Source organism: Oncorhynchus mykiss, chromosome 12 (genome assembly GCF_013265735.2).
Source record: "Oncorhynchus mykiss isolate Arlee chromosome 12, USDA_OmykA_1.1, whole genome shotgun sequence".
Classification (NCBI taxonomy): Eukaryota; Metazoa; Chordata; class Actinopteri; order Salmoniformes; family Salmonidae; genus Oncorhynchus; species Oncorhynchus mykiss.
Window position 1 is genome coordinate 62,855,062 of NC_048576.1, and position 23,307 is coordinate 62,878,368.

Consider the following 23,307-nt stretch of genomic DNA (forward strand, 5'->3'; position numbering starts at 1 on the left):
CGTCCACAGGTGGGGGTTGTGCTTACAGCCCAACACCGTGCAGGACGTTTGGCATTTGCCAGAGAACACCAAGATTGGCAAATTCGCCACTGGCGCCCTGTGCTTTTCACAGATGAAAGCAGGTTCACACTGAGCACATGTGACAGAGTCCTGTTCTGTTGGTTTTCATATAAATGTTATTTTGCTGCCCAGAAGCCAAAGGCACAATCCTAGTCATATTAGCAGCACATCCTAGTTGTTGTGTCGTTTCCCCGGGTGGGCTGTTTAGAATGGGGTTTCCCATTGCATTTTGGAAAATGTCTGAAAATTCTGTTTTATTGGCCGTTTCATTACGAGTTACATGTTCTGTTAAGATGAATTACCATAATGTAAATGTGATTTCTGTCATTCTGATCACCGTGGGTGGATGCCCTAATGGGTTACGCATCCAATGTATAGGTGTCCGGTAAATTTCTCAAAATGGCCAGTTAATTTGAATCTTCCCCGTCATGTTGTCCGGGCGCCACATTGTCCTAACGGACACCCTGGTCTGAGGGTGTGTTAGGGAACGATGCGCACACCCAGCACTCTCTCACCTCCACAGGGATGTCCCAGGTGAGTCTCTGAGGGGGCGGTAAGGAGTGCTCCACCTCTCCCTTACAGTGGCCGTCCTCTGTGTAACCCAGTTGGAAGGCATCTGTGGCCAGGGTGAACTGAGGACAGACAGAGAGCAGCTGTTACACACACACACACACACACACACACACACACACACACACACACACACACACACACACACACACACACACACACACACCACACAGACACAGACACAGACACACATGCAGACACACATGCAGACACACATGCAGACACACATGCAGACACACATGCAAACACACATGCACACACACATGCACACACTCAAAGTTCAGTGGCTTCACCATTCACAAAGAGTATAAAACACACAGAAATTTGATCTGCCAAAAACTAACAACAAACATGTTTATCCTCTATCTGATTGAGCAAATCCTGAGAATATCCCATTTGGATAATAACTGGAACATCCTGATCTGGGCTATGCTCTATTTAACCATAGCTACTTTTAGCCACATATCTGGCCATATGTAGTCTACCTCACACATACACTCAAATCTGCAAGATCGGATTATTCTAAATAAAACCAAGTGCTTGATCTCCATTGAGGACAAATCATTTGGGCTGTCAAGGGGACCCCCCCCCCCCCCTATATCTTTTTAACCTCTAGCTCCAGCACCATACTAGTGTCTACACAATGTGAAAACGGCACATTTCTATGTCATGTAGCTAAAAAGAGAAGAAAACGGCCCTAATAAAATGCTATTTGATTATGCCTGTTTGACAGATAAACACACACCTCCCACAGGTGTGCCACTGTCGGGGCGTCGGCCCAAGAGTGCTCTGCATTCAGCCCATTCTTCCCATTCTTGTACACCACCACAGAGAATGACTTATCAAACCACCTGAGAGACCGAGAGAGGGGAGGGGGCAGGAGAGAGGAGAGGGGGGGCAGGAGAGAGGGAGAGACACAGAGATATATATATCAATTAGCTCAGTGCTTTCAGTTTTGAGAGTTGACCACACACTATCAAAGCAGAATATATACATCCCCTGACCACCCACCACTGCCCTGGTCCAGGACACAGATGTGAAGCACTTGATTTGGAGGGGGGGAGAGAGGAGTGTGTACAAGAGGAACTTCGGCCTAGTGTCGATGATTCTAAACAACCAGAACCATGTCCATGGATGGGATATATCCGTCAATTACTTCACCTAAGCAACTGGTGCTCTTGGACTTGGAAAACATTTGCTGCTAATTCAATCAGGTTGTCACATACCGTGTGTGTGTGTGTGTGTGTGTGTGTGTGTGTGTGTGTGTGTGTGTGTGTGTGTGTGTGTGTGTGTGTGTGTGTGTGTGTGTGTGTGTGTGTGTGTGTGTGTGTACTCAAATGCTCATGTGTGTGTGTGTAGCCCTACAGTACAGCACGTGTGAAAGGAAGAGAGGATAAAATGGACCAGATGAAGACCATCTGTTAACAAAGACATCCTGCCCTCTTCATTACGCATAATTCAACTCAATCTAGGTAACCGGTAAACTATGATAGAGGTGAAGAGGAGATGTGCTTCACAAACAGCTTTGCCCTGCGGGGCCTAGGTCAAATCCCAAATGGAACCCTATTCCCTATATGGTGCACTAGTTTGGATCAGAGCCCTATAGGGCCCACGCCCTGGTCAAAGGTAGTGCACTACAGTATATAAGGAATAGGGTGCCATTTGGTACATACTAGTACCAGACCCCCCCCTGTAGAAGAGTGAAATGCATTGAATGTTCTTATGTTGAGTGGTAACATGGGAAAGGCAGAGCTGGACACTCTCTATAAAACGGGTCCTAATTCACTCCACAGCCCCTTCCAGTTGGCTCCATCCTGTAAGGTGTTAGCAATAAGGCGGAAGCGCCGCCACGATTCTACATTCCGACTACGTAGGAGGCTCATCTTAATGCGCCTGCACCACACAGTCTCACACACCTGTCATAACATTTCCCGTGGAGGAGGGACTTGGCGTAGCGGTCCAGGTTTCCCACGGGGTCTTCTCCCATCATTCCTTGCTCCTCATCGTCCAGGGTGACAAAGAAGGCGGCCCGCTCGATGCAGTCCAGCGAGCGCTTGTTCACCCCTGAGCTGAAGTACTGCTTTCTTACGGCACACCACGGCACCCTGGGACAAAACGCATTCCAAATCACGCCAAAATTCATTACATTTTTTTAAAAAAAATTAAAAGGTAGACTCAAGATGACATCATCAACCCAGAGTCGACTGTACTTCTTACTTACAGAAAGACATCAATATCAACCAAAACGGACAAGAATCCTCAAATTGTTACTGAACCTTTCTGCAACCCACTCCCTGCAGAACAGTGAGCACGGTGATAATGAACACAACAGAATACTTGACAGTAGTGTGAAAGTGATGCTACGGGACATGCCAGGACAAAACACCCCATGATCAGACTAATCCAACCGTGTGGTTGTAACTGTTCCTTGCTCAACGGCGGGAACCCTATTAGCAGTCATGACGAGCTGAAGATGACTAAAAGATACAATGGCGAGAGGAAGGGTGTGCTGCTACTGTACCACACCCACACCCCCGGGAAAGAATGTGAGTTTTTAACGCTGTGTGTAAATTGTCTACGGAAACAGACGGGAGCACCACAGTGTACCAACAATTGTTACACGCACAGAGTTGTTGTACGCGTCTGCATGGGAGTCGTGTTTGAAGTGTGTTTGAGAGAGAGTGAGCGAGAGTGCGAGGGAGAGAATCCTACTCATTCCAACTTACCACAATCAAAGCCCAGAAAGGCTCTGTTGGTATACATAGACCATAACTGCACAGACTATTAACTACATTCAGTATAATTGACCTTAATCCTAGGATAATGCTTGCATTTGTGTAAAGAGAGCAGTAAGTGGCCCGGTTTAGCAGGTTTTAACCAATACTGCTTTAGTTGTTTTATCTTATCATAACACACACCCACACAGCAAATGGTACATATCGTTTCATGCATTCTCCTTATATACGAACTCGTCTTTTTTCCCCCCTTTTTTCTTTCGTCCCCCAACATCTACTCTGTCATCTTATATTCCTACCGCTGTTCCCCCTCTCCTCTTTCACCTAATCTCACCTTTAGCCTCACTCCTTCCCCTCACCCTCAGTTCAGTTCCCTTCCCTCCATGCATTCTCAACAAACACTCTCCATTTCGCTTTTCCACCCCCCCCCCTCTCGTTTGCTTGCTTCTTCCTTTAAAAATGGTTTAGGCCCTTCTCGCCTTCTCTTCCTCTTGGTGACTTCTCCATCTCTCGGCCGACACCGCTCTGCACTCTTCCTTTCCAAGTTGTGCTCGGACCACTTGAGACTCTTGTGGCCATTGAGGTGACTGACGGACGCTCTGCTTGTCTGCGGTCTCCTGCAGACCCGGGTTCAAATACTATCAGAAATCATTTCAAATACTTGAGTTGTGCTTGATTGAGCGTGCTTGGCTCAATGGACCAATGCAATAGGCCGGAAAACAAAAACCCTGCCCACTTGGCACTCCAGGCTGGCTAGAGTGAACGGTCAAAGTATTTGAAAGATTTCAAATCATATTTGAACCCACGTCTGTTATCATGCAGTGCCATCCTTGTCTGATGTCTCAAGCCAAAGTCTGCACATCTACAGCCGTCTCAGGCATAATGAACATGAAGCTCCGTAAGGGCCATATTTAGGGGGATATCCGGGTGATGAAAAATGCAGAGAACTGTATTTGCAGTGTGTACATACACCTATGTGTACAGGCGCTCACACACACACACCCTCTTCCCCCCACCACTATAGACACCTGTTTCCAGCAGTCAGTGCTCCCAGCCTGTCCTCTCCAGGTCCGGGGGGTGAAGGGTCATCTAGGATCCTCTGGATCTGGTACTCTATCTCTCTAGGGGAGAGGAGACGCCCCGCCTTGTAGACCCACAGCCTGAAGTAGCGCCCCCGGTGGTAGACAGTCACAAATTCACTGTCCTGCCAGTGCTGCAGCACATCTGGAGAGGAGACACACGTCGAGAGAGAGAGAGAGATGCAGAACACTACGCATTTGTATTTTATTTCACCTTTATTTAACCAGGTAGGCCAGTTGAGAACAAGTTCTCATTTACAACTGCAACCTGGCCAAGATAAAGCAAAGCAGTGCGACACAAACAACAACACAGAGTTACACATGGAATAAACATGTGTACAGTCAATAACACAATAGAAAAAAAAAAGAGTCTATATACAGTGTGTGCAAATGGCGTGAGGAGGTAAGGCAATAAATAGGCCATAGTAGCGAAGTAATTACAATTTAGCAGATTAACACTGGAGTGATAGACGAGCAGATGGTGTGTAAGTAGTGATACTGGTGTGCAAAAGAGCAGAAAGGTAAATCAAAACAATAAGGGGATGAAGTAGGTAGATTGGGTGGGCTATTTACAGATGGACTATGTACAGCTGCAGCGATCGTTTAGCTGCTCAGATAGCTGATGTTTAAAGTTAGTGAGGGAAATATAAGTCTCCAGCTTCAGCGATTTTTGTAATTCGTTCCAGTCACTGGCAGCAGAGAACTGGAAGGAAAGGTGGCCAAAGGAGGTGTTGGCTTTGGGGATGACCAGTGAGATATACCTGCTGGAAGCGTGCTACGGGTGGGTGTTGTTATTGTGACCAGTGAGCTGAGATAAGGCGGAGCTTTACCTAGCATAGACTTATAGATGACCTGTAGCCAGTGGGTCTGGCGACAAATATGTAGAAAGGGTCAGCCGGCTAGAGCATACAGGTCACAGTGGTGGGTGGTATAAAGGGCTTTGGTAACAAAACGGATGGCACTGTGATAGACTGCACCAGTTTGCTGAGTAGAGTGTTGGAAGCTATTTTGTAGAAGTTGTAGGATCGGTAGGATAGTCAGTTTTATGAGGGTAAGTTTGGCGGCGTGAGTGAAGGAGGCTTTGTTGCGAAATAGAAAGCAGATTCTAGATTTGAGATGTTTGATATGAGTCTGGAAGGAGAGTTTACAGTCTAGCCAGACACCTAGGTATTTGTAGTTGTCCACATATTCTAGGTCAGAACCGTCCAGAGTAGTAATGCTAGTCAGGCGGGCAGGTGGGGGCAGCGACCGGTTGAAAAGCATGCATTTGGTTTTACTAGCATTTAAGAGCAGTTGGAGGCCACGGAAGGAGAGTTGTATGGCATTGAAGCTTGTTTGGAGGTTAGTTAACACAGTGTCCAAAGAAGGGCCAGATGTATACAGAATGGTGTCGTCTGCGTAGAGGTGGATCAGGGATATATACAGAGACAAGAGTCCGCCCGAAAATTGAACCCTGTGGCACCCCCATAGAGACTGCCAGAGGTCCGGACATCAGGCCCTCCGATTTGACACACTGAACTCTGTCTGTAAAGTAGTTGGTGGACCAGGCGAGGCAGTCATTTGAGAAACCAAGGCTATTGAGTCTGCCAATAAGAATACGGCGATTGACAGAGTCGAAAGCCTTGACCACTTTTATCAATGGCGGTTATGATATCGATTAGTACCTTGAGCGTGGCTGAGGTATACCCTTGACCAACTCAGAAACCAGATTGCACAGGGGAGAAGGTACGGTGGGATTCGAAATGGTCAGTGATCTGTTTGTTAACTTGGCTCTCGGAGACTTTAGAAAGGCAGGGCAGGATGGATATAGGTCAATAACAGTTTGGGTCTAGAGTGTCACCCCCTTTGAAGAGGGGGATAACCGCGGCAGCTTTCCAATCTTTAGTGATTTCGGACAATACGAAAGAGAGGTTGAACAGACTAGTAATAGGGGTTCCAACAATGGCGGCGGATAATTTTAGAAAGAGAGGGTCCAGATTGTCTAGCCCAGGTGATTTGTACGGGTCCAGGTTTTGCAGCTCTTTCAGAACATCTGCTATCTGGATTTGGGTGAAGGAGAAGCTGGGGAGGCTCGGGCAAGAAGCTGCGGGGGATGTGGAGCTGTTGGCCGGGGTTGGGGTAGCCAGGAGGAAAGCATGGCCAGTTGTAGAGAAATGCTTATTGAAATTTTCGATTATCATGGATTTATCAGTGGTGACCGTGTTACCTAGCCTCAGTGCAGTGGGCAGCTGGGAGGAGGTGCTCTTGTTCTCCATGGACTTTACAGTGTCCCAAAACTTTTTTGAGTTAGAGCTACAGGATGCAAATTTCTGCTTGAAAAAGCTAGCCCTTTGCTTTCCTGACTGACTGCGTGTATTGGTTCTGGACTTCCCTGAAAAGTTGGATATCGCGGGGACTATTCAATGCTAGTGCAGTACGGATGTTTTTGTGCTGGTCGAGGGCAGTCAGGTCTGGAGGGAACCAAGGGCTATATCTGTTCTTAGATGTCATTTTTTTTTGAAAGGGTGCATGATTATTAAAGATGGTGAGGAAATTACTTTTAATGAACAACCAGGCATCCTCTGACGGGATAAGGTCAATATCCTTCCAGGATACCCGGGCCAGGTCAATTAGAAAGGCCTGCCCGCAGAAGTGTTTTAGGGAGCGTTTGACAATGATGAGGGGTGGTCGTTTGACCGCGGACCCATAACGGTGGCAGGCAATGAGGCAGTGATCGCTGAGATCCTGGTTGAAAACAGCAGAGGTGTATTTGGAGGGCAAGTTGGTCATACGGTTTCCTTTATGGTCGATGCTAACAAATAAAGATTCCAAAACTGACTTTCTTTTGTGTGTGTGTATTACCAGTCTCCTCTCCTGGAGTGCGAGTAGTGTTGAACATCCTCTCACACTGAGCTGCACAGAGAGGGATGACTGTACCTGGAACACGACTCTGAGAGAGTGAGTGAGAGAGAAAGAGAAGAAAAAAAAAACTGTTCTGTAGTTCGCATTGTTTAGCCTCAAATGCCATTCATTTCATCCATGACAATTTGAATTTATTTTACCTTTATTTAACCAGTTAAGTCAGTTAAGAACAAATTCTTATTTTCAATGACGGCCTAGGAACCTAGTGGTTTAACTGCCTGTTCAGGGGCAGAACGACAGATTTGTACCTTGTCAGCTCGGGGGTTTGAACTTGCAGCCTTCCGGTTACTAGTCCAACGCTCTAACCACTAGGCTACCCTGCCGCCCCATGAGAGAGAAAGAGAGAGGAAGTGGAATATTCAGATGCATAGTTCCTTAAAAAAAAAGACCACATCAGCGGAAAAATTCTAGAACTCGATTAAAGGTCCTTCAAATGACACTTTCACACAGTTGCTTCGATGAAATAGCCAACTAATGAGTAAATATACCAAAACAACCCATGTTCAACTTCAGTATCCTTCATAAAGTAGGAATTGAGAAAAGGAGGATAATGAAGAACTAAGAGAAAAGGGTGTTTAACAAAGTTGGCTGGCTATTATTCATTAATTTATTTGACATATTTGTTATAAGAATAATTATTATCATCTATTATTAATGTATATATTTGTTGTTGTTATTATCGGACTCATAACTCAGTGCTCCAGTTTGGTAAGATACTGTAGCATTCCTGTCACCGATGTCAACAACACCAAAGATTATGGATATTCTAACAAGATGCATGTCTCTCCACCCTAACAATGGGAGTTGTTTACCACAAAGCTGCACGCTGGGCTTTCTAGCTCCCACCTATCCTTTCTTTTGATTGGTGGACACATCTCACTATTGCAATACTTTTTTGAATATTCAATGAGGGTTGTTGACGTCAACCGCATGTATTCAATGGAGAGAGATGTTATGCTACTAGCCTCATACCATGAATATGCATAGCCATCGAGACCAGTCTGATATAAAGTGTTTTTTTCTCAAAGTTGCCGGGATATCCCGTGTCCTACTTATATCAGTACACTCATCACAACTTAAGCGTCACGAAACTTCTATTAGATTTAATAAACCTCACGTAGCAAATATGCCATACATTTGTTCGTTGACCAAATTCAACACTCTCATTGACCTCCAAACAAAAATCCCTTGCTTGGTGGGCAAAACAATGAAAAAAATCGCCACCTGCTGGAGGGAGACAGATTTTGCGCCGAATTGGGTCTCTCTCCTCCTCTCTGACAACACCCACCCACATCTACAAACTGACACAGTGCTGTAAACGACAGTTAGACAGAATCAGGTTTGACCAGCCACATAATGACTTCAGTTCTATTCATATAAACTATGTCTGCAGCAACAGCAGTCCAATACAGACAGTTAGGGGAGTCTCACTCCTATTCCAATGGGTTCCCTGGATTGTTAACTTGATACATTTTCCCAGAATAATAACGGGCATAACCAGGTCAGCTCAGTACAGCTTAGTAGTTAGAAAAGGGTAAAGCTCTTCACACTGTACAGTGGGTATAGAAAGTCACCACCCTCTTTCAAAATGTTCACCTTTTGTTGCCTTACAGCCCGAAATGAAAACACATCAAATCAGACTTTTTCCAGCTGCGAATTACACTTAAAAAAAAAAAAAAGTACTAGTAAAATATCCTATTTGGATAAGTGAACACCCTCCCCTGAGTTAATACTTGGTGGAACCACCTTTTGCTTGAATTACAGCCACGAGTCTCGTCGAATACGTCTCTACTAACTTTGCACACCTGGACTGCGCAATATTTGCCCATTCTTCCTTGCAGAATTGTTCAAGCTCAGTCAAATTGCATGGTGACCGCTCATTGACTGCAAGTCATTCCACAGATTCAATGGGATTTAGGTCGGGCTCTGACGAGGCCACTCAAGGACATCTACCTTCTTGTCCTTCAGCCACTGTACGGTTGCTTTGGTGATGTGCTTTGTGTAATTATCACGTTGCAACGTGAACCGTCTTCCCATTTCCAACTTCCTGGCAGAGGGCTGCAGGTTCTCCTGCACTGCTGAAGAGAAACACCCTCACAACAGGATGCTGCCACTGCCGTTCTTTACTGTAGGCGTGGTGTTCTTTACCGTAGGCGTGGTGTTCTTTACCGTAGGCGTGGTGTTCTTTACCGTAGGCGTGGTGTTCTTTATCGTAGGCGTGGTGTTCTTTACCGTAGGCGTGGTGTGCTTTACCGTAGGCATGGGGTTCTTTGGGTGGAAATATGTATTGGGTTTTCGCCAGACATATCATTTTGCATTCAGGCCAAAATGTGCAATTTTTGGTCTTATCTGACCACAGCACCTTTTGCCACTTGGCCTCGGAATCTACAATGCTCTTTTTTTTCATATCCATCCCCCGACTTTCCTTAACTTTATCTCGTAGATCTTTTGAAAGTACCTGTTCCGCCCAGTTGTAAAGTGGAGTCCTCTATGAACAACTGGTTTAATTAAGAACTAATCAAAGTCACTACAATTAAATCACAGAAGTAGGCTTGATTTGTGATCTGGAAGTTGGTTGGTTAAACCTCAGAAAGTTTGGGGGGGGGGGGTTCACTTATCCAAATAGGGCATTTTACTGTTTGACTTTTAATAAATTCTCAGATGAATTCCCCCCCCCCCCCCCCTCACTTGGATATTGTGGGTTAAATAAAGCTGTAAAAAGTAACATTTGATGTGTTTTCATTTCAGGCTGACTGTAAAGGCAACAAAAGGTGAACATTTTGAAAGGGGGTGGTGACCTTCTATACCCACTGTACATGTGTACTAGTACTGGTAGCAGGACTCACAGGCGTTAGCTGCTCACTGTTGACCTTGCGTCGGTAGAGCAGCAGAGCGGTGATGGTGTTGCCGGCCCTCGCTGCCTGGATGGGAGTGGGAGTCACATACAGAAAGTCCTAGTGGAGAAGAGGGGTCAGAGATGGAGGTGAGAGCGAGACAAAAATAAAACAGAAAAGGGAGTGTGAGACAGAGACAGACGAGTCAGCGGGAGGGAGAGTCAGCGGGAGGGAGAGCCAGCGGGAGGGAGAGCCAGCGGGAGGGAGAGCCAGCGGGAGGGAGACAGACACAGAAGAGACAGACAGACAAAGGTAAGGACATGTGGCACTACAGCAGGTTTCTGGGGGCAACATTTCCAGTATTTCCGGAAGTTGAGGAATTCCTGCCCCAGCCCTGTCTCAATAAGCAAATAGAGAGGGGGCAGGTGAGGGAGAGGGCACTCTAGGCTTTTGGACGGTTGGAGAACTGAAGGTCTGAGAACTGAAGGCATGAAGACGGGAAGCATATGTTGCGGGAGAGAGAGATGAAGAGTATCACATAGACAGTATAACAGTGCATTTAAAGTTTACACAGAGTATCCCAAACATTAGGAGCACCTTCTTAATATCGAGTTATACACCCTCAACCCCCCCATTTTGGCTTCAGAACAGCCTCAATTTCCAAAAAGGATGCTGGCCCATGTTGACTCCAATGCTTCCCACAGTTGTGTCAAGTTTTTTGTCTTGCCCATTCACCCTCTGAATAAAAAACATATACATCTCACTTGTCTCAAGGCTTAAAAAAAAAAAATATATATATATATATATATATATATATATATATATTTTTAGCCCTTTTTTCTTCCCAATTTTGTGATATCCAATTGGTAGTTACAGTCTTGTCCCATCGCTACAACTCCCGTACTGACTCGGGAGAGGCGAAGGTCGAGAGCCATGTGTCCTCCGAAACACGACCCTGCCAAGCGGCACTGCTTCTTGACACACTGCTTGCTCAGAAGCCAGCCGCACCAACATGTCGGTGGAAACACCATACAACTGACCACCGAAGTCAGCATGCATGCGCCCGGCCCGCGACAAGGAGTCGCTAGAGCGCGATGGGACAAGGACATCCCGGCCAGCCAAACCCTCCCCTAACCCGGACGACGCTGGGCCAATTGGGCACCGCCTCATGTGTCTCCCGGTCACTGGGTCTGTAGTGACACCTCAAGCACTGCCTTAGACCGCTGTGCCACTTGGGATGCCCCAAAAAAATGTTATTTAACCTGTCTCCTGCCCTTCATCTACACAAATTGAAGTGGATTTAACAAGTGACATCAATAATGGATCATAGCTTCTTTTTCTTTCTTTTTTTTAAACATTTATTTAACTAGGCAAGTCAGTTAAAAACAAATTCTTATTTTCAATGACGGCTTAGGGGTTAACTGCCTGTTCAGGGGCAGAACGACAGATTTGTACCTTGTCAGCTCAGGGATTTGAACTTGCAACCTTCCTTACTAGTCCAACGCTCTAACCACTAGGCTACCCTACCTACCCTTTCACCTGGATTCACCTGGTCAGTCTATGTCACAGAAAGAGCAGGTGTTCTTAATGTTTTGTAATCCCAGTGTATATCTATAGAGTATCGTGGGAAGAGCTGTACCATGCCATAGTAGTTGCTGTTGACCATGATGGGGCCTCGTCCTCGTAGGTAGATGTACTCCTCCCACCAGTCACTCACCTGACAGACAGACAGAGACAGAGAGAGAGAGAGAGAGAGAGAGAGAGAGAGAGAGAGAGAGAGAGAGAGAGAGAGAGAGATTAGAAGTGAAATCCTTACACTACAACAGCTATGAGCCTAAGTGAGTGAGCGAACTGTGGATGTGTTTGTGTGTGTGGGAGTGAGTGAGTGAACAAACAGTATGTGTGCAGCAGTGAGTCTACTCACATAGTTGGTAGCCCACAGAGCTTTGAGCTTGAGATAGCGCTGCAACCTGTTCCCCAGACTGTTCTCAAACTGAGCTGCCAACACAGTCATCCGCTGGAACCCCGGGCCACTCAGCAACGGACGCACTGACTCCAGGTACTAAGTGAGAGAGACCCACCACACACCTCGGATCAAACAGTGTACTGTGGTGTCTTCATTAGTTGTACGCCATAGCAAAACGTATAGCACCTTAGCAAAACATTCTGCAACGGAAACCATTGACTCCGAGCATCAATTTGGTTTGCAACAAAAACAAGAGAAGAAGAATTTTGGAAGTATATATTGGAAGAATTCAGCTAGGTCCTTCCCAGTTTCATTCTGTTTGCCTCTGTTTGATTCCACTCTGATTCAGTCCATCCTATTTAAAATGGCCAAGATAAAAATGGATGTTCAATCGTTGTCAGGTTTCAGGTGACAACCAGCCATTTCAATTATTCAAACTCAGGTTGGTTGTTGATCATCGCTAGACAGCCATTTTCAAGCAGATTTAAGTCAAAACTGTAACTACGCCATTCAACGGCAGGAATATTCAATGTCGTCTTGGTAAGCAACTCCAGTGTGGCCTTGAGTTTTAGGTTATTTTCCTGCTGAAAAGGTGAAAGTCTCCCAGTAACCACATATCCATCCACAGTTATGTGAGTAAAGTCACACCGTATTAAAAGCCCCGACAGCTGTGATAGAAACAGGAAGTTTCACAAAACAAAATCGGATACAACGCTGACACAATTTGTTCGTTCGACACGGCGACATCTTTGTGTCTCTGTCAAATGAATTACGCGAGAAATGGCGGTGCATGTGTTGCATTGGATTTGCCCCAAACATAATGCTTTGTATTCGATAAAAAGTTAATTTCTTTGCCACATTTTTTGCAGTATTACTTTAGTGCCTTATTGCAAACAGGATGGATGATTTGGAATATTTTTTGTTGTGCACAGGCTTCCTTTTTACATTGTCACTTAGGTTAGTATTTTGACGTAACTGCAACGTTGTTGATCCGTCCTCAGTTGTCTCCTGTCACAGCCATTAAACGGAGTAACTGTTTTTAAAGCTACCGCTGGCCGCATGGTGAAATCCCCAAGCAGTTTCCTTCCGCTCCAGGAAACGGAGTTAGGAAAGGCGCCTGTATCTTTGTATTGACTGGGTATATTGATAAACCATCCAAAGCGTAATTGATAACTTCAACATGTTCAAAGGGATAAGAATCCTGTTAACCACTATGATTGCACTTATTGAGTCCATGCAACTTATTATGTGACTTGTTAAGCACATTGTTACTCCTGTACTTATTTAGGCTTGCCATAACAAAAGGGTTTGATCATATTACTCCAGTGCTAGCCTCTATACACTGGCTTCCTGTTAAGGCTAGGGCTGATTTTACTGCTAACCTACAAAGCATTACATGGGCTTGCTCCAACCTATCTCTCCTATTTGGTCCCTATAGTCACAAGACGCAGGCCTCCTTACAGTCCCTAGAATTTCTAAACAAACAGCTGGAGGCAGGGCTTTCTCCTATAGAGCTACATTTTTATGGAATGGTCTGCCTATCCATGTGAGAGACGCAGACTCAGTCTCAACCTTTAAGTCTTTACTGAAGACTCATCTCTTCAGTAGGTCCTATGATTGAGTGTAGTCTGGCCAAGGGGTGTGAAGGTCAATGGAAAGGCACTGGAGCGATGAACCACCCTTGCTGTCTCTCCCTGGCCGGTTCCCCTCTCTCCACAAGGATTCTCTGCCTATAACCCTATTACGGGGGCTGAGTCACTGGCTTACTGGTGCTCTTCCATCCTGCCCCTAGGAGGGGTGCGTCACTTGAGTCACTGACGTGATCTTCCTGTCCGAGTTTAACGCATCCTCGGGTTCGTGCTGTGGGGAGGTTTTCGTGGGATATACTCAGCCTCAGTCTCAGGGTAGTAAGTTGGTGGTTGAAGATATCCCTCTAGTTGTGTGGGGGCTGTGCTTTGGCAAAGTGGGTTGGGTTATATCTTGCCTGGTTGGCCCTGTCCGGAGGTATCGTCAGACGGGGCCACAGTGTCTCCCGACCACTCCTGTCTCAGCCTCCAGTATTTATGCTGCAATAGTTTGTGTCGGGGGGCTAGGGTCAGTCTGTTATATCTGAAATATTTATCCTGTCTTATCGGGTGTCTTGTGTGAATATAAGTATGCTCCCTCTTAATTCTCTCCCTCCCCTCCAGGAGGACCTGAGCCCTAGGACCATGCCTCAGGACTACCTGGCCTGATGACTCCTTGCTGTCCCCAGACCACCTGGGCGTGCTGCTGCTCCTGTTTCAACTGTTCTGCCTGCGGCTATGGAACCCTGACCTGTTCACCGGACATGCTACCTTGTCCCGGACCTGCTGTTTTCAACTCTCTCTACCGCACCTGCTGTCTCTAACTCTGAATGCCCGGCTATGAAAAGCCAACTGACATTTTCTCATGAGGTGCTGACCTGTTGCACCCTCTACAACCACAGTGATTATTATTTGACCCTGCTGGTCATCTATGAATGTTTGAACATCTTGGCCGTGTTCTGTTATAATCTCAACCCGGACAGCCAGAAGAGGACTGGCCACCCCTCAGAGCCTGGTTCCACTTTAGGTTTGTTCCTAGGTTCCTGCCTTTCTAGGGAGTTTTTCCTAGCCACCGTGCTTCTACATCTGCATTGCTTGTTGTTTGGGGTTTTAGGCTGGGTCTCTGAACAGCACTTTGTGACATCGGCTGATGTAAAATGGACCTTATAAATACATTTGATTGATACATCTGATTGGTTTAATACTTATTGACTCAAGACATTTCAGCTTTTCATTTTTAATTAAGCTTTTCTTTTTTTAATCCATTTTGACATTATGGGGTATTGTGTGTAGATCAGTGACACAAAATCTAAATTGAATACATTTTCAATTCAGGCTGTAACACAACAACATTTGGAAAAAATCAAGGGGTGTGAATACTTCCTGAAACCACAATATCTCTGCCACTAGGGTAAACTGGGCACTCTTAGGTTGGTTATGCGTTTTGGGGAAGCGGATCCTGGATCTGTGCACACTCACCCTCTCCAGTGTGTCTTTTATGGGCGGGACAGGCAGGCAAGGAAGAGAGGTCTGATAGCTGTACAGGAGAGGCTTCCTGCCAGACAGCAGACGCACCAGGGTCTGAGATGAGATGAGATAGAGATAGAGATAGAGAGAGAGAGAGAGAGAGAGGGGGGGGGGGGAGTGGGAGAGAGAGAGAGAGAGAGAGAGAGAGAGAGATATAGAGAGAGAGAGAAGAGAGAAGAGAGAAGAGAGAGAGAGAGAGAGCATCAATGAATCTACTAAAACTACAACCACAGTACAAACAAATATTTGTTTTATTACTAAACCCAGATAGACCACAGCCTGTCGTTTCCAATGGGAACAAATGAGTCATAGTGGGCAGAACAAGCAAGGAGGTTGGCAGAGCCAAGCACGAGCTAGCGAGATCCTATTGGCGTTTTCTAGAATGCGTCTGCATGTTTCCGTTAGGGAACGCCTCCTCTGTGAAGTGCGCGTGTGCAATAACTCAATTTGCCTTTGCACTCCTAAACAACGCAATTTTTAAACACTTTGGCAAAGGTTAAAGTCTACAAAACTTAAGTCAGCTCTGTTCATAACAGATTTTACTTTTGGGAACAGAAACTGTACTGGCAAATGTTTCATCGATGAGAAAATGTGCAGAATGTCAGCCAAAAGTTTCCTCATTGAGCGAGAGAGAGAGAGAATACATAAAATGAATACATTATAGTAGTAGACTGGTTGTCAGTGCGGCTGCAGGTCTGCGAGAGACTCCAAGAAAACATCACTGGATAAAAGAAAAACAAGTAACAGGGGGGACCTCTATTGGTCAAACGGAGAAGATTACAGCCCTGTACTGGCATGAGTTTAAAGAACAGGCCCTGACCCATGTCAGCCAGTTATTGTCATGAGAGAGACGGCCAGTCTCACGGTAATCGACTGTTAATATAATCCGCTCACCACCATATTTGGCAGACGAGTGGAAACGCCAAGCGGATGCTTCACATGTATATGTCCAGCTGAAGACATTTGTCACATTGTTCCCGTCTGTGGTACAACTGCAGCTACTTCTCCTGTTCATGCTTTGGCCACCGCGTGTACCATTGCCACAACAAATACCATGACCAGCGTTTACAATATCACCATTATTCCATCCCGTCTATATCTACACTACTACAGGGGGGGAAAAAAAGGAACAAAATGCTAGAGTGAGAAGTTTCCTCATTAAAAGGTCTCCACCGTCTCTGGCATAGCATACATACCACCCAGACTTTGGTGGTGGTGGAGATGTGTCCGTGCTGCTCGAACATCCAGCGGTGGTAGGAGAGCAGCAGCTTGAGACAGAACCTCAGGGTCAGGATGAGCGACAGCCACAGCAGGGTACTGAACACCAGCACTGACAGCATGGTCTGGCCCTGGACACTCAGAGAAAGACTACTGGTGGGTGGGAGAGGAGAGAGGAGAGAGAGAATACCGACAATGAATGCATTATAGTAGTAGACTGGTTGTCAGTGCGGCTGCAGGTCTGCGAGAGACTCCAAGAAAACATCACTGGATAAAAGAAAAACAAGTAACAGGGGGGACCTCTATTGGTCAAACGGAGAAGATTACAGCCCTGTACTGGCATGAGTTTAAAGAACAGGCCCTGACCCATGTCAGCCAGTTATTGTCATGAGAGAGACGGCCAGTCTCACGGTAATTGACTGTTTCATTAATATAAACCACGTTTTGCATCTCCAGGCCTCCATTACAAGCCAGTGATGCGGGCCTCTGGAACACCTAGATCTAATTCATTCATTGAATATACAATGTCACAATAAATCCATTATTTTATTTTTGTCAAGTCTAAAGAAACATTATGATATGAAGAAAATGTATTTCCGAAGAACAGAATATGATCTGGCCTACTGTATGTTATCTGGCTGTGCTCCATACCATGGGCTGTAGGCGTGTTAATTAAAATCAGACAAGATGTGCTTATAAGTCCCGTGCCATTATTTTGTATCATATGATTTTATAGTAAGAAGAATATAATTTAACTTAGCTGAATAAAATAGAAAGGATATTTGTCCTGTTCCGGAGCGCATGAGAAGCGGCTATCTTGAGCGTAAAAGTGACCATTTGAAACAGGTCCTGTCCTATACACTATATTCAAACCTTAGAATGTCTTAGAAATCAAAACATTTATGGGCTGCATGGTGCGACTATAGGCTATTGATGATTTGAGAAAGTAGAAAAACAAAAACAACTTGTGCTCTGTTCCTTGCCTCAGGCTGTTCTCTCAAGTGAACATATTTTCACCTATAACGCTATTCTCAATTTAATCTCGTCTTTTCTAATACGTAAAATATGTGTTTCGATTTAGAATGGCCCATTATTAAATGGGCAGGAACAGGGGGAAAAATAAACACACACACACATAATGAATGTTATCATGGGAGGAGGGCGCAGGAACGTGAGTTTACATACAGTGGGGCAAAAAAGTATTTAGTCAGCCACCAATCGTGCAAGTTCTCCCACTTAAAAAGATGAGAGAGGCCTGTCATTTTCATCATAGGTACACTTCAACTATGACAGACAAAATGAGGAAAAGAAATCCAGAAAATCACATTGTAGGATTTTTAATGAATTTATTTGCATATTATGGTGGAAAAAAAGTATTTGGTCAATAACAAAAGTTTCTCAATACTTTGTTATATACCCTCTGTTGGCAATGACAGAGGTCAAACGTTTTCTGTAAGTCTTCACAAGGTTCACACACTGTTGCTGGTATTTTGGCCCATTCCTCCATGCAGATCTCCTCTAGAGCAGTGATGTTTTGGGGCTGTTGCTGGGCAACACAGACTTTCAACTGCCTCCAAAGATTTTCTATGGGGTTGAGATCTGGAGACTGGCTAGGCCAATCCAGGACCTTGAAATGCTTCTTATGAAGCCACTCCTTCCTTGCCCGGGCGGTGTGTTTGGGATCATTGTCATGTTGAAAGACCCAGCCACGTTTCATCTTCAATGCCCTTGCTGATGGAAGGAGGTTTTCACTCAAAATATCACGATACATGGCCCCATTCATTCTTTCCTTTACACGGATCAGTCATCCTGGTCCCTTTGCAGAAAAACAGCCCCAAAGCATGATGTTTCCACCCCCATGCTTCACAGTAGGTATGGTGTTCTTTGGATGCAACTCAGCATCCTTTGTCCTCCAAACACGACGAGTTGAGTTTCTACCAAAAAGTAATATTTTGGTTTCATCTGACCATATGACATTCTCCCAATCTTCTTCTGGGTCATCCAAATGCTCTCTAGCAAACTTCAGACGGGCCTGGACATGTACTGGCTTAAGCCAGCAGGGGGACACGTTTGTTACTTTGGTCCCAGCTCTCTGCAGGTCATTCACCATGTGGTTCTGGGATTTTTGCTCACCGTTCTGGTGATCATTTTGACCCCACGGGGTGAGATCTTGCATGGAGCCCCAGATCGAGGGAGATTATCAGTGGTCTTGTATGTCTTCCATTTCCTAATAATTGCTCCCACAGTTGATTTCTTCAAACCAAGCTGCTTACCTATTGCAAATTGAGTTTTCCCAGCCTGGTGCAGGTCTACAATTTTTTTTCTGGTGTCCTTTGACAGCTATTTGGTCTTGGCCATAGTGGAGTTTGGAGTGTGACTGTTTGAGGTTGTGGACAGGTGTCTTTTATACTGATAACAAGTTCAAACATGTGCCATTAATACAGGTAACGAGTGGAGGACAGAGGAGCCTCTTAAAGAAGAAGTTACAGGTCTGTGAGAGCCAGATATCTTGCTTGTTTGTAGGTGACCAAATACTTATTTTCCACCATAATTTGCAAATAAATTCATAAAAAAATCCTACAATGTGATTTTCAGGATTTTCTTCCTCATTTTTTTCTGTCATAATTGAAGTGTACCTATGATGAAAATTACAGGCCTCTCTCATCTTTTTAAGTGGGAGAACTTGCACAATTGGTGGCTGACTAAATACTTTTTTGCCCCACTGTAAATGGTAAAGTGAGTCAGCCATAACTATAGCCAACTAAGTCCAGGATGTAGCTTTAATAAGTGCATAGGTCATGTGTAGTATAACATTAATTATAAACTGGGTGGTTCTACTCTTCCTCCCTAGGACAGTGTATGATGTAGTTACCGCACAGGGAGAGGTAGTGAGTAATATAGCTAGTTACCTGACGGGCAGGTGCTCCTGGATTTTGGCAATGAGGCCCATGGAGGGGTCAGAGCGCATGTACATGGTGGCCAGGATGGCTATGACAACAAACAGCCAGGAGGAAGGGCTGGCAGGGTACACCCCTTTGATCACCCTGTTCTGTCACCACAGAAGAAGAAGACCACGGTGTGAATATACTGTACATAGAATATGAAATGGTAGGACTGGTAGAAAATAGAGAGGTCAGTGTACTGGATACTTGAAGACCAGTAGAAAAACAGTGTCAGTATATAGGATGAATTGGATATGGTTACCTGAGGAATAGTAAAGAAAGTAGTAAATATGCATAACGATGAAAGTGAAGGTGATATAATGTATATATACTGTACGTACACACACACACACACACACATTAATTCAAGGGTTTTTCTTTATTTTTACTATTTTCTACATTGTGAGCTGCATCAGATGACCTGGCCTCCACAATCACCCGACCTCAACCCAATAAAGATAGTTTGGGATGAGTCGGACCGCAGAGTGCAGGAAAAGCAGCCAACAAGTGCTCAGCATATGTGGGAAATCCTGCAAGACCGTTGGAAAAGCATTCCAGGTGAAGAGAGAATTCCAAGTGTGTGTAAAGCTGTCATCAAGGCAAAGGGTGGCTACTTGAAAGAATCTCAAATATATTTTGATTTGTTTAACACTTCTTTTTTTGGGGGGTCACGATATGATTCCATGTGTGTTATTTTATCGTTTGGATGCCTTCACTATTATTCTACAATGTAGAATATAGCAAAAACAAAGAAAAACCCTGGAATGAGTAGTTTGTGACCAAACTTTTGACCGGTACTGTATATAAATGTCAAGGACTGGTTTTAGAGGAAGACCTGGCACATACTGAACCCTTCATCTCAACATTACCCAATTCAAACTCTTAAACATGCCTGAGGCAGGAGTCTGAAGAGGAAGTGTTGCACAGAAAAAAGGAAACAATCCAACATTGGAGTTGACAGACAAAAACTTGAAGAATGGGCGTGGCTACGCTTCAAGTCAACGGCTCATGACAATGTCTGAGCATGCACAGGGGCACCATAGCAACCCGGTTGGGAGGCGTGTCGGAGTGAACACGAGTTCAATACTTTTGACGTACATGAAGGCCTAGCCATTATTGAGTCGCCTTTGCTTGTAAATATCATTTGATATCTGTTGATTTAAATGTGATTTTGTCCGTATGTAATGATTGCTGCAAAATGAATTGCCTCAGAGGACATTAAAGTTACCTAAACTAGTTGAGCACTACAGCATAGACAACATGAGGGAAGTGACATTGCATTAAAAAAAAAGCCATGCGACACAACTTCACAAAAAAAAAAAAACACTCATCAGCACAGCTGTACAGTGAGCAGAGCAAAATACTGTAAGTAATGTACTAACAAAAAGGTATTTGTTGACATATTTATACATCAAAGTCCAGCTCGTTTCCCTCTGCATCAGGCTCTGTAGCACCTACATATTGCATTTCACAGAACATGAACACACACATGCATACATTCTCTCATACATAGACACACACACACTCATGTTGTCCTATATACACTATATGTATACAGTACCAGTGTCAAATGTTTTGAACACCTACTCATTCAAGGCTTTTTCTTTATTTTTACTATTTTCTACATTGTAGAACAATAGTGAAGAAATCAAAACTATGAAATAACGCATATGGAATCATGTTGTAACCAAAAAAGTGTTAAACAAATCAAAATATATTTTAAATTATTAAAAGTAACCACTCTTTGCCTTGATGACAGCTTTGCACACTCTTGGCATTCTCTCAACCAGCTTAACCTGGAATGCTTTTCTAACAGTCTTGATGGAGTTCCCACATATGCTGAGCACTTGTTGGCTGCTTTTCCTTCAATCTGCGGTCCAACTCATCCCAAACCATCTCAATTGGGATGAGGTTGGTGATTGTGGAGGCCAGGTCATCTGATGCAATACTCCATCACTCTCCTTGGTCAATACCCCTTACCCCACCTGGAGGTGTGTTGGGTCACTGTCCTGTTGAAAAACAAATGATAGTCCCACTAAGAACAAAGCAGATGGGATAGTGTATCGCTGCAGAATGTTGTGGTAGCCATGCTGGTTAAGTGTGCCTTGAATTCTAAATAAATCACAGACAGTGTCACCAGAAAAGCACCATCACACCTCCTCCATGCTTCACGGTGGGAACCACACATGCAGAGATCATCCGTTCACTTACTCTGCATCTCACAAAGACCAAAAAAATCTCAAATTTGGACTCATCAGACCAAAGGACAGATATCCACTGGTCTAATGTCCATTGCTCGCGTTTCTTGGACCATTAGTAGTGGTTTCTTTGCAGCAATTTGACCATGAAGGCCTGATTCATGCAGTCTCCTCTGAACAGATAACATTGAGATGTCTGTTCCTTGAACTCTGTTTTGCATTTATTTGGGCTGCAATCGGAGGTGCGGTTAACTCTAATGAACTTATCCTCTGCAGCAGAGGTAACTCTGGGTCTTCATTTCCTGTGGCGGTCCTCATGAGGGCCAGTTTCATCATAGCGCCTGATGGTTTTTGCGACTGCACTCTTTAAATTTTCTGAATTGACTGATTTTCATGTCTTAAAGTAATGATGGACTGTCGTTTCTCTTTGCTTATTTGAGCAGTTCTTGCCATAATGTGGACTTGGTCTTTTACCAAGTAGGGCTATCTTCTGTATACCACCCCGACCTTGTCACAACACAACTGATTGGCTTAAATGCATTAAAACTTGTTGAGGATAGGGGGCAGTATTTTCACTTTGGATGAATTGCGTGCCCATAGTGAACTGCATCCTACTCTGTCCTAGATTGCTAATATATGCATATTATTATTACTATTGGATAGAAAAACACTCTGACGTTTCTAAAACTGTTTGAATTATGTCTGTGAGTATAACAGAACTCATAGGGCAGGCAGTCTTCCAAACAAGAAGTGAAATTCTGAATGAGGTTCAACTTTGACATCACCGCCCCTTCCTTTCCCAACAAGATATGGATCTGGTAGCACTTCCTACGCCTTCCACTAGATGTCCTCATTCAGTAGAACGTGGAATGGAGCTTTTGTTGTGAACTTTGACCGAATGGGAGGGGAAATAGTCACGGTCTTGGCAGAATGTAATTTCCCTGTGGCGCATTTCTCTGTGGGTGCCACCGTAGTTCCATTTGGCTGCAGCTGAAAACGTATGATCCGGTTGGAACGTTATTGGATATATATGAAAATAACATCCTGAAGATTGATTACCTACTTAGTTTGACCAGTTTATTCGACCTGGAATATATCTTTTTGAAGTTTTTGTGCGAGTTGTCCTGGACCAGCGTCAGTTTTTGGGCACGTGAGCTGAAAGTGGTAGCAAATGCAGCTAATTGAACACTAGTATTGGACATTATGGATCAAAACAACGATTTATTGTGGAACTAGGACTCCTTGCACTGCATTCTGATGAAAGATCATCAAAGGTAAGGGAATATTTATGATGTAATTTCGTATTTCTGTTGACTCCAACATGGCGGAGAAATAGTTTTACGTCTGAGCGCTCTCAGATTATTGCATGGTAGGCTTTTTTCGTAACGTTTAAAAAAAATCTGACATAGCGGTTGCATTAATAACCAGTGTATCTTTAATTATATGTAGAACATGTATCTTTAGTCAAAGTTTATGATGAGTATTTCTGTTATCTGGCGTAGCTTTCTATAATTCCTCCGGATATTTTGGAGTCATTTCTGAACATGGCGTCAATGTAAACCGAGATGTGTGGATATAAATATGCATATTATCGAACAAAACATAAATGTATTGTGTAACATGTCATCTGATGAAGATTTTCAAAAGGTTAGTGATTCATTTTATCTCTAATCCTGCTTTTGTGACTATCTTTGGCTGGAAAAAATGGCTGC

General features: G+C 44.4%; 1 protein-coding gene across 2 annotated transcripts in view; it reads right to left on the reverse strand.

Annotated features, from left to right (window-relative positions):
- The window catches only part of cpt1cb (carnitine palmitoyltransferase 1Cb), a 58,050-nt gene that overhangs the window by 28,553 nt on the left and 6,190 nt on the right, over window positions 1-23,307 (reverse strand). The window contains exons 3-13 of one of the 2 annotated variants that reach the window (XM_036938031.1): window positions 19,365-19,504; window positions 16,434-16,605; window positions 15,190-15,291; window positions 12,104-12,241; window positions 11,819-11,896; window positions 10,192-10,299; window positions 7,286-7,373; window positions 4,394-4,589; window positions 2,547-2,735; window positions 1,376-1,481; window positions 576-692 (exon numbers count right to left, since the gene is read on the reverse strand). In XM_036938031.1, coding sequence (XP_036793926.1) covers window positions 576-692; window positions 1,376-1,481; window positions 2,547-2,735; window positions 4,394-4,589; window positions 7,286-7,373; window positions 10,192-10,299; window positions 11,819-11,896; window positions 12,104-12,241; window positions 15,190-15,291; window positions 16,434-16,605; window positions 19,365-19,504 — 1,434 coding nt within the window. Of the gene's footprint in view, window positions 1-575; window positions 693-1,375; window positions 1,482-2,546; window positions 2,736-4,393; window positions 4,590-7,285; window positions 7,374-10,191; window positions 10,300-11,818; window positions 11,897-12,103; window positions 12,242-15,189; window positions 15,292-16,433; window positions 16,609-19,364; window positions 19,505-23,307 lie in introns of both variants that reach the window. The other variant, XM_036938030.1, reaches the window with a different exon arrangement.